General features: G+C 38.2%; 2 protein-coding genes across 3 annotated transcripts; both read right to left on the bottom strand.

Annotated features, from left to right (window-relative positions):
- Nucleotides 1-48: 48 nt before the first annotated feature.
- Nucleotides 49-2,837, bottom strand: si:cabz01076231.1 (calcium-binding protein 2). The gene is made up of 8 exons (XM_058625631.1): nt 2,730-2,837; nt 2,493-2,549; nt 2,138-2,267; nt 1,620-1,650; nt 1,320-1,463; nt 673-782; nt 353-500; nt 49-237 (listed from the first exon to the last, which is right to left on the bottom strand). Exons 2-8 carry the CDS (start codon nt 2,546-2,548, stop codon nt 209-211), a joined length of 648 nt encoding a protein of 215 aa, XP_058481614.1. The 5' UTR covers nt 2,549; nt 2,730-2,837; the 3' UTR covers nt 49-208.
- A 1,798-nt stretch (nt 2,838-4,635) lies between these two features.
- Nucleotides 4,636-10,561, bottom strand: tmem88b (transmembrane protein 88 b). Of its 2 annotated transcripts, XM_058625260.1 has the most exons (4): nt 10,274-10,561; nt 10,081-10,176; nt 8,125-8,535; nt 4,636-5,528 (listed from the first exon to the last, which is right to left on the bottom strand). In XM_058625260.1, the coding sequence occupies exons 3-4, from the start codon at nt 8,527-8,529 to the stop codon at nt 5,244-5,246; spliced, it is 690 nt and encodes a 229-aa protein (XP_058481243.1). In that variant the 5' UTR covers nt 8,530-8,535; nt 10,081-10,176; nt 10,274-10,561; the 3' UTR covers nt 4,636-5,243. The 2 variants fall into 2 exon arrangements, with proteins under 2 accessions (XP_058481243.1, XP_058481242.1); XM_058625259.1 differs by having other exon boundaries at nt 10,081-10,561.
- Nucleotides 10,562-10,933: the final 372 nt, after the last annotated feature.

The following is a 10,933-nucleotide window of genomic DNA, read 5'->3' as shown; positions in this document are numbered from 1 at the left end:
GACTTTGTTTCAATTTGATTATTTTATTAAAATAACAAAGCATTTCAATCATATTTACACAAAAACATTTAAAATATGCATCTATCTAAACTGTGTGTGCTACCACATAGTATCATTGTTGCCAATAGCTGAGCGCTGGTTACCAAAAGGTGAATATTTTATTGATTCTCTGCTGAAGGATTCAGTGTTTGTCCATGTAGTCAGTATTTTAGTGAATGGAGAGCATCATCACAAACTCTGAGCAAAAGGAGACAAAGCAGAGAAAGTTTAGTCAGCACGTTATATGTGATCCATATCATAATCCACACTAGTAAATAGATGGTGTGAATTTGACTAAACTGCTGATCCCCACCTTCAAAGTCAATGTTTCCGTCTGCATTGATGTCCAGCTCCTTCAGGATTTCCTCCAGCTCTCCTTTCTTCAGCTTCTCTCCCAGCAGCGTCTTGACGGCCTCCTTCATCTCTTCCTGTGTGATCTTTCCATCACCATCCAAATCAAACTGTCCAAAACAGGATGCGACAAAACATATCAATTGATCTTTATCACATCCCTTAATGAATCACAATTTTAAAAAGACAAGCTCTTTTTCACACATTTACTGAAAAAAGTAAATTGCACACAATTTACAAGTTCTAATTGAATAATAACAGTTTCATTATTAACTGGCTGACCTGTACAAAGGCAGACTGGAGCTCTTTGAGTCCCAGCATATCGGCGGTTTCTCCCATCATCCTGGGTCCCATCAGTTCAGTAAAGTCCTCAAAGTCCATCAATCCTCCCACTGTGGAGATGAAAGATAGTATGCCTTTTTATTTTACACTTCCTTGCCCATTTTTAATTAAAAGTACAGTGTGTTTCATGCTGCAGCTGAATATTCTTCACCTCACCCCTCACATCCAAATGTGTTGGAGAACCTATGTAACCTTCATTTCACCAAATCAGATCAGAATCAGAATCGACACATTGGAATGAAATGTCATGTAAGATTCTCACCTGAAGACCTGTGTGATCGACCAGAAGAGTGTGGGGTTAAAAGATCACACATGCATTGTGGGGCATGTCCATAAATTGCTCAAAAAGTCAAAACCAAAATTTTTAAATCAATTCAGTGTATATAAAACTGTGGTTAGTGTGGTTAAAAGCCTGGCCACAGCATTCTGAACAGTCTGCAGACAATTTCAAGAGCCCTTGTCAAAATACATAAAAAGGGAGTTGCAGTAATCTAATCTAGATGAAACGAAAGCAGGAGAAATCATGCTTTTGAAACCTTTAAAAGGAATAGTCTGGTGTTCCATAAGATTTCAAAAAGAGGGCTCACTTCTCATCTTTATCTGTTGGACGATCTCCAGCAGCTCCATCTCTGTGGGCATGTATCCCATCGTCCTCATGCACTCAGCCACATCCTTGTAGTTCAGGTAGCCATCTTGGTCGTAGTCAAACTCCTTGAAGGCCTCTTGCAACTCTGTGAGATTTTTGTTTTGATTACAGTATATTAACAGTGCACGATCAGCATACATGTTGATGTTGTTGTTTATTAGAATTTTACAGGATTATTTGAGATGCAGCTATTGTCATGTTAATATTTCTAATGTGATTCTGCTGTGACAGTGTGACTTACCATCTAATTCAGCCGGAGCCAATTCTCTCTCCTGCAGGAAAAGTAATGGTAATTTTACCTATGGCACAATTTTGAATATCAGAAGATATTTATTTGAATTATGCAAGTCCAGATGTGGCTAAATTCATACAAAAACCTTAGTGTGCAGGGGAGAATCTGAACACTGTGTATGCATACTATTATAAACAATGGAAAATATAAACATTTTCAAGCTGAATTGACCCAATTGGTTTGTCAGTGCTCTTTAGCTGGATGACCTTAATGAAATGTGACATTAATGCCCAACTAATCAGCTGCTAATACTGTGTGCACACGGAGCTTAGTGGTAGAAAGATCAGGAACAAAACTATAAGTTCACTGTCTGACTTCCCCCTCACTCGTGAAAGTAAAACTGTCAGGGTAAAACTTTTTTTTTACTGCAGTTTTCAGTTACAGCTTCAACGTGACCGTGGAGGAAGACATTCCAGTTCAACTGTATATGTAGATTTTAAATGCAAATGCACCAGTCAGCTACTTACAGCGCCAAACACACTGTTGAGCACGGAGGTGTAGACTTTGTTCTTACTCTCTGTGTTTTTCTTGGACGACTTCTTAGATGATTTCTTGGGTTTTTCAGAGACTGAACCAGATGGGGAGTCAACATCTTTGCTAAAATTAAGTAAAAAAAAACAATAATGTATATATATATGTATATATGTATAATCTCAAAAATCCCTGACACACAATTTCATTATAATTATACCCATAAAAAATGAGAATATCATGTCCACTGTGAGGGTCATAGATTGAGGCTGTTGATTAAATGTGTTTTTGAAAACTGCTACAGTGTCACTGACAGAATACAGTGAAATGTTGTTGTTTTTTTATGTGTACCTTTCTGTTGAGTTGACAGAAGTTGTAGAGGGTATCCTCTCTCCTGATGTTGACATGCTGTTGACAAGCAGACACTGTGTTTTCCAAAGGTAGCAACAATCTTATTTTGTCCACAGTGGAGAAATATTGTCATTACAGCTTTTTTTGTTGGGAAGAGACACGTTTGCACGGGAGATTAGAAACATATTATTTGCAAAAAAAATTTTTTTATTACCAGGTGAATCCACTTCTGCTTACCTTAATATCCTCTCCTAAATGGCGAGAAAAGAAAACCACAGTTGCTGTCTGGGCCTCCTCGATTAGAGCTTCCTCTTCTTGTGTGGCTCACTCTCTGGTTTCCTGCTCCTCTCTTGACTTTCTTCCATCAGAGAGGCTTAACAGGTAACTGCCCAGCTCAGTGAGCAGCCAGTGATTAGAAAGCAAAACGTGGAGGAGCAGTGTGCCTGACGTGACATCTGAAAGGTCATTTAATCACTATTTATTTAGTTCAATCCCAACATCAACTCTGTAGCCTTTTTCCGCTTGTAGGGTTGAGTCAACCGTAATATCAATAACTTATCATTCTATTCATCTATTTCAGTGATTAACATGTATGCATTTTTCATTCTTTAATTTTTTTCCGGCTTATTTTTTGTCACTTTGACCCTATGAAATTAAATGATGAATGTGTTCATAATGAATGAGCAAAAGAGCGAAACCCATGCAACATAACTTTATTTTTCACATGTCAAAACAGAAAAAAGACGCCTAAAGTCAGTGACCATAAATATCCATTGAATGGGTGCTCCAAGGTGTTTGAATTTTTTCTCCATTTTGTAAATAACATTTACATTTTTATTTTTTATCGTTTTCCCAAAGTAAATCAAATACATAATTTAATAAAGTTTGCAATTCACAGTTTCATCATCTTAATGCATGTTGACTGCACTCCTCATAGTACAGATCTTAAAATTGATAACTTACCATAAACTATGTTGTTATTAATTTATTAACTTCTACACTTTTTAAATTCACATACACTTTCATCACCAGTGTTTATGTAATATATTTATTTACATTCACTCTCTGCTTACAACACCTCTTTTCTTATCTTCTTCGGGAAATGTGTTTATTATTGTTAATAAGGTCGTTGTAATTGTTCATCCGGGTACTGCAGTCAGTCTGTCAGTCTGTCCAGCCCGGCATAACGGCTCACCTGCAGGCAATTACCCAATCAACACACCTGTCTGCGTCTCCTCTCCTTAGCAGCGCAAAAATATGAATAGTTGTGATTTAGTTTTAACATATTTATCAAAACAGGAATGGAATATGGAGGAAAAATAGGACGTTTGGACTTAACTGGAACACATTGTCCTGCTGTGGCGTTTTCGTGACGTCACAGGACGTTCAACTCTCAGGTACGTTTCTGTTGAAATCACCCTGGAAAAACTTATTAGTTTTAAAGCGAATTAGTGTCACCGATAATTTAACTTAAGTTTTGACTTGAAAAAACTCTTCAGTGCATGTGAAGTATTCTTTAAACTCCGACAGGTTTGTGATAAATGTTGACCATAAATTATTTAATGATGAAAACCCCTGTATAAACATACAATGACGTATAAAGTAAAGTTGTTTTTCCACGTTAGGTTGTTGTTTCAGTAACGTGTGTCTGTCTTTTCTAGAACAGTCGCTGGTGAAAACGAGTGAAGAATCGCAACAGTGCAATTGGTAAATGTGTCCACTAGATGGCACAATACCTCAGTAAGTACATGTGTTTTCCACACATGGTAATTACAACGGTAATAGTTAATCATCATGCAGTGACATTAAAACATGTGAGAATAAATCAGCAATTCTTAAATATGTCGTTGTAATAAATTTGGTTTGAATAGTTTCTATCATGAAATAGTGTGCATTAGATTGTGTGCAGCAACAATAGTTTTTTTTGGTTTTGTTCTTTTACAGCTTTATAAATACATTGACGTATTAGCCGGGACATATCTAAAATACACTGTAAAACAAATATTTACATGCATAATGTGTCCCAATTGAAACCCATTATAAACGGGGACATTTTCTGACAATAGTGATTGTGTGGAAAAAGTGTATGTGTGTGTGTGTGTGTGCGCGCGCGCGTGCGTGTTTAACAGGCCAGCCTGTTGGGCAAAATTCAAAAATTTTATTTGTAAAAAGAAAACGATGCAAGACATTTCAGTTACAGTTTGCTTTACAGAGAACTAGGCTAGAAAAATATATTTTCACTATAAAATGCATTTAAGGATACAGTTATTTTCAGTGTCAGTACAATCTTTTGTGAGGTGTGCTGTGCTTTCAGTTTTACCATTTGCTTTGTTTAGCAAAGTTAAGGCTTAATGATGGTAAGTTTTTTTTTATCACGTTAACTTCAGTAAATAAGCTTACCTGTTTTGTTTAAAACACCTTTGATTCTTATCATAGTTTGACTAAGAAATGAATGAAATAGCCACTGTGCAGTGGAATTATGTGTCCAGTGGAATGTACCAGCAAATAAAATTCTTCAGTTCACTCTTCCATTTTTTTACATTAACACATGTGAATAAGTAAGTGGTAATGATGTAATTTGTCTTCCTGGATATTAAGGTAGTTGTTGTAGTTAGAGCCATTTACAACATCTCTTGTTTGCTTTTTTGGTATTTTTATCTCCTGCTCTGTGTTACTCATTCCCTGAAATCAACATTGTATCTAGTCCCTGTATAAACCTCATCTAATGGTCATCTTCACATTACTGTCTTCTCAAACCCACACCTTTCCCTTCCCACTGCCATCAGCTCCCTCTCGGCCTCCGCAGCAGCCAGTGCCCAGGCTGCGGTGCTGTGTGGCAGGCAGGTTCTTGTACACAGCTCGACTGTAGGGAATGAAGCACAGGCCCAGCTGCAGGTGTCGGGCCAGGCGACAGTACGCAGCCAGAGCCAGGACCAGCAGAGGGGTCACCAAGAGGAAGCCCACGACCAGAAGAGCCACACAGCCGCCATCAGTCAGCAGCTCTGAACAGTACGGGGTTGTTCCATGAGGGCGGACCTGCAGAGACCAGAAACAGAGGTTGCTATGTCAACACTTTTTATTCTGCAACTGAAAACGTTGCTCAAGTGCATCTCTCTTCAGTAATGATGGACACTTTCCCTCATTTTACAAACCAGCTATCAAACTGTTCACTTACAAACCTTTCTTTGTTAGTTTGAAAAGTTTGATATTGGGGGATCTGATGATATACGGAGTACAACTAGTCTTTGTGTACTTCTACAGTACAAATATTTAGTTTCTCACAGTTTACGTTATTCACATTAATCTTGTAAACCAACATTTATGATATTATTTTTATATTTTTTTTTAAATTACAGGATAAACAATAGAATACTTAATACTTAATAAAACTGCAAGGAATATTCAATTCCAGCACAGTCAAGCACAATCAAACATGTAATCATTATAATCAAGGTATTTGTATTTGTTGCTGAGCAATAACACTGAGGGAGTGGGAGACGAGGTGAATGGGTCAGGATTTGAGTGTAGGAGAGGAATGGGAGACAGCAACTCTGAATCATCCTTATCGCCCCATGAAGGGCGAAGTGAACATTTGAGTGCATGAAAAAAGAAAAGTGCAGGGAATAAATTAAGAAAAGGGGGTTGCAGGACTAAGAAAATGAATTCATCACAGTAGAGTGCATGTTGACAAGCATGTAGCTAAATATCTATTATCTTTGAAAAATTGCAGAGATGAGGTCAAAGTTATGTTTTGATTCGTCAACCTTTCTTTTTGGGATAAAAAGCATTTTAGTTTTGTAGTTTCTACACAAATACAGAATTGTTTTGACGCTGTCCTGATAGATGTAGAGTTACAGCTGTTCATAAAGAAATACCAGCCACAGAGAGAAAGTAAAACATCAGGGGGAGTAAATGGGGGAGGAGAGTGGAAGGAGTTGTAATAGAAAAAAGTGTTTGTTTGTACTTAGTGAGGCCTCATGTTTGGCTCTAGTTCTGAGCCAGGTTTTACAACAACATGCCTTAAAAGTGTTTTAACTGTGAACTGTTTTGTTGGATGTGAACAAAAATATGGTGAAAATGTAAACAGCTCAAGTTGTAGAAGCGCTTTACCCACATTTCTCTCTACTTTTCTTGTCACCCCCTTTTTCATTTTAGATTTCTTTCCCTTTGTCGATGCTCCCAAGTCCCGGTTAATCCCTTTCTAAGCTGCTGTCACATGAGGTCTCACTGTGAGAGAGTAAGGGAACAGAGAATCCTGAACTCTCTGGTCATTAAGGAGAAAATGCCATTGGTATTTATTAAATAGCTGTGAACCATGATGACCTTTTTGGGATAGTCCAGGATAATGTTTAGTGGCCCACATAAATATGCTGTGCTGTTTGATGTACACATGCACTCATTACATATACATACCTTATTGTTTTCATAACACACATCTGTGCACTTTCACAGATTGTGTCTTTCTGGGTGCACTGTAATTCCCAACTGGCTACAAAGCAGCGTTAAAAGTTTTGGACTCTAGACTCCTGACCCCTCGCCCTCCCAAGATCATCCGTCTCTCAACATCTGAGAGAAACATCAGACTTATCTGATTATGAAACCTCTCATCACCGATGGAGCCAAACTCCACCCTCAGCCCCAGACTCGACGTTTTCAAACTTTTTGATCAAAGTTATGAGATTAGGACTTTCAGGTCTTTCATAGAAAGATGAATGCAGCTATCTCCATGTCCATCATGTGTGTTGAAGAAACACATGTGCGCATAAAGATTTAGCTGTTAACCACTCTCTCACAGCCGCGGAGCTCAGTGTGATTGGCTGAATGTGCTGCTTTTAAATGTCTTGAATCCTGATCCATATTGCTTTCACTGCCACTTAAATTAAGGCTTATCCATATTTCGAGAGCACAAAAATAACGTCCACACTGAAATATAAATCAAACTCTATGGAAGTAAAGCTGTCTCACCAGACTTTTGAATTTCTACCACTGAATTTTTTTTAGCAATGAAACAATGTATTTAAACGTTTATGTCTTTAAATGTTTAATATGTTATTATCACTTATTTTTCAGGGTCAAATATTCAAGGTTTAAAATAATATTTATCCAAAGTGCTCAAATTTACTTTACTTTACAAATCACACCAAATCATACTATGTTCCATTGTTCATGTGATGCTGATGCTTGGAATTACGTTTGTATCCTTTGTGTTTTAGTGAAGCAACACAAATTTTTGATTTTGCTTCAAGCTTTTGATTCAAGCCAGAATCGATTGCTTCTTTTTGGTATTCCAGATGCTAGATCTAAATTTCTTTCAACTCTGATTTAAAAATGTGCATTGGTCTACTACTAAATTTGAGCATGCTGAATTGTGGCAAAAGTCTAGTTCAAAAGGAGAATGTTGAAATACACTGCTCCAACACTTAATTGACTAATTTTAATTTTCATTTATTTTGGTCAGTGAAGATTTTAATATGATTTTAGGTTTTCCTTTTTTTTAGCAGTATATATAGTTTCAATGTAAAATTTTCACTGCTATTAAGTTTGAAAATTAAGATCTGACAAGACAGATTTACTGCTATAAAAGTCCTACATTATACATCACTCACTCTCCCCCCTGCCTCTCCCATCTTACTGTAGAGTGGCAGAGGAAGCCAAACACCACCATGACAGTGGCTGGCGTCAGGATGGTACCAAACACCAGTGCAGCCAGGCACGCGTTGATCGCAGCGATCACCAGGTTCTGAGCCGTCACCAGTACAGAACAGGCCCAGCAGTCCAGGGATCCTCTCAGCTCCAGCGCAGCTTCACTGGCCCCACCACCAGTCTCTGCAGCAGAATATGGAGGAGGTACGACCACACGTGAAGGTGTTTCTCTGCCTCCACCCACTGCAGTGGTAGAGGCCAGAGAGTTGGAATGGTGGAGATGGTGTGGGTGAATGGCGTGATGATGATGATGGTGGTGATGAGGTGGCAGTTCCTCAGACAGGTCTAAGGCCTGATGGTGGGCCCCCTTCTCTAGAGTACCACTCATACTCATAGTGAACTGTGGGCAGAACAATTAGAAAATTAGATTTTTATTTTTTTAATCAGAATTAGCAGATGTTTTGAAATCCTGACTAGTGTGTGAGAGGTGATGATTTTCTGAGACAATAATTGCTGTAAGATGTATATTGAGTAGAGATTTTCTCACATACACCAACTGTATACATTGTAAATTACATATAGATATTTTTAGAGTTCAAGTGCTGCCACTCATTCCAGAATTTGGGTAGAACTCACAAATGTGAATTGTGCTGAATTATGTATTTTTGCTTTAACAACTTTTGAATATCATGGTACTGATCTAATTCACGTTTGAAAAGAAACAATCTAACAAATCCTTATCAATACATTTTATTCTGTTAATGGAGACTAAACTTTATTTATGTGAAGTATGTCAGAGACCTAACATTTTATTTGATAATATCTCAGTATGTGAAGCATTTAAGTGCATGCAGTCTATAACAATAATTATAAATATTAATAATATTATTGCAACATGCAACACAAGGATTAAAGGTGCCTTTACAAAACAAAAAGTATGTCAGAAAATTAGTACCTTTTAAAAAAGTATGTGTTTACACAAAATTCATACGTTCAGTTAAATAAGTTATTTATATTGTGTGAGACTGATTTCCACAGTAGGTGGTGCACAGCTGTGTCTGGTACAGGATATCCTCACTTTTCAAAGGTCATGTGACAGTGATGGTGCAGTGGGACGGGGATGTGCGGGGTGAGTAATGATGAGTAACGGGGGGCCAGGTCAGCTGCTAAAAAAACTACAGCAGTGGAAAAATCCCAGTGAGATCAACATGTCAGTCTTTGCTTTTAGTGATAGCTGTTTCTCTGGTTAAATAATAGTGATCTGTATTTCTTGGGTCTCGTGGGTGACATTAAATAATCTATGTTACATTTGCTGGAAATCTACATCAACAGTGCAAATCATGATTTATGATTTTGTCCATGGTTGTTTATTTTAGTGTGCGTCTCCCATTGTTATCACAAGTGTTGTTCTAAGGTGGAAGGTCACACAGGAAGGACTGGCAGGAAAGTGTATGTGTATGGCGTGTGTCTTGGCGAGACCCTTACTTAAAATACATTCATTACATGCCCCACCCATTTTTCTCACTGTTCTCATCATCATTTCTTTTTTTAAATTATACTTCATGTCCTTTTTTCAGACACATTCTGAAATTTAAATCAGAAAATCTTCGGCTGTGAAGTAAATGTAGGTCATTGTCTTGAATCATTATTAACTCCTCTTATAGAATTCATGCTATTGTCCATGCTCAGTTAGTTCATACAATGTTATTATGCTTTTGTTCTGTCTTTTGTTATTCTATTGCTCTGTTGTCTAGAACAAAGCAGCAGCTGCAATTAGTTCTGTGTCTCAGACAGACTTTTTGAAAATCAATGTGTTCATTCTTCCTGAATATAAGCTCTTGTAGCTCATTTTAAACTTAGTCAGGCGCACAAAGGTTTCCGGGTGTTTTGGAAATAATATATATTTTAAAGGTTTCAGTGTGATGCCGCTGTATCTTCTACTCACGTTGTGTTGTGGGGCCTGGTGGACCTCTTGCTGTTCCTCCTCCAGAATGTTGCTGCTTTTCTTTCACTTCTCAGTAACAATCCTGTCCACTCAGTCCTGTAAGCACACACACACGTTTTCCCCTCACACTAAAAGAAAGAACTCGGCTGGTCGAGCAGAAACAAATCTTTTTTCTTGTCTGAAGTTGAAAGACCTTTAACTGTTTTTGGAGCCCTTATCTATTTGGTGGTGGTGGTATGCTGGTATGTTGGCTTCCTGCAGCTCTGCTCTCCCCCTGCTTCTTCTCGCCACTATCCAGAGTTGTCAGTGGAACTGATAGTCTCACTTGTCTGTCCCACTTGCAGCATTGAATTCCTGCCCTTGTGTGAGGAAGTTGTAGCACACAAGATGTTTCTCCTCAGCTGCTGGTAAAGATTCCACTCACAATTTTTGTGGTCTTTGTCTTAAGTATGTCAAACTCCTGTCTCTCCTCCTCTTTTTACCCCCCTTCATCAAACTGTGTCCTCAGTGCTTTCTCTCTTTCCCTCCCTCCTCCATCCATCCCACTTTCTCTCCACCCCCTACCTTTCTCCAACAACTCCTCTCAGCACATGTATTCCACGCTCTTATCCAAGGCAAGTTCTACCCCGGTTCACCCCGTCCTGGTTGCAGTGGGGGCTGGGTGTTGCATGTTAGGGGTTAGAGATTGAGGCGGTTGTCTGATAAGTTGAGGTTCAGGAGAGCAGAGAATGAGGGGGAAGGGCAGCAGAAACATGTGGTTTGTGTTTAAAGGAGTGGACCACTGATACTATGATGTTGAACACATTTTTCAGGTTGTTTTATTTTGTTATATTTTTGTTATATTTTATGTTAC

Source organism: Solea solea, chromosome 3 (assembly GCF_958295425.1).
Source record: "Solea solea chromosome 3, fSolSol10.1, whole genome shotgun sequence".
NCBI lineage: Eukaryota > Metazoa > Chordata > Actinopteri > Pleuronectiformes > Soleidae > Solea > Solea solea.
This window is presented reverse-complemented; position numbering and strand designations above follow the sequence as displayed.

What these genes read in the sequence shown, in the direction of transcription:
- tmem88b (XM_058625259.1), bottom strand. Translation starts at nt 8,529, where the DNA reads ATGAGTATGAGTGGTACTCTAGAGAAGGGGGCCCACCATCAGGCCTTA. An exon ending in GCTTCCTCTGCCACTCTACA is followed by an intron (nt 5,529 to 8,124) that starts GTAAGATGGGAG and finishes TGGTCTCTGCAG; the next exon opens with GTCCGCCCTCATGGAACAAC.
- si:cabz01076231.1 (XM_058625631.1), bottom strand. Translation starts at nt 2,548, where the DNA reads ATGTCAACATCAGGAGAGAGGATACCCTCTACAACTTCTGTCAACTCA. An exon ending in TCTGTCAACTCAACAGAAAG is followed by an intron (nt 2,268 to 2,492) that starts GTACACATAAAA and finishes ACTTAATTTTAG; the next exon opens with CAAAGATGTTGACTCCCCAT. An exon ending in GGCTCCGGCTGAATTAGATG is followed by an intron (nt 1,464 to 1,619) that starts GTAAGTCACACT and finishes AAAATCTCACAG; the next exon opens with AGTTGCAAGAGGCCTTCAAG.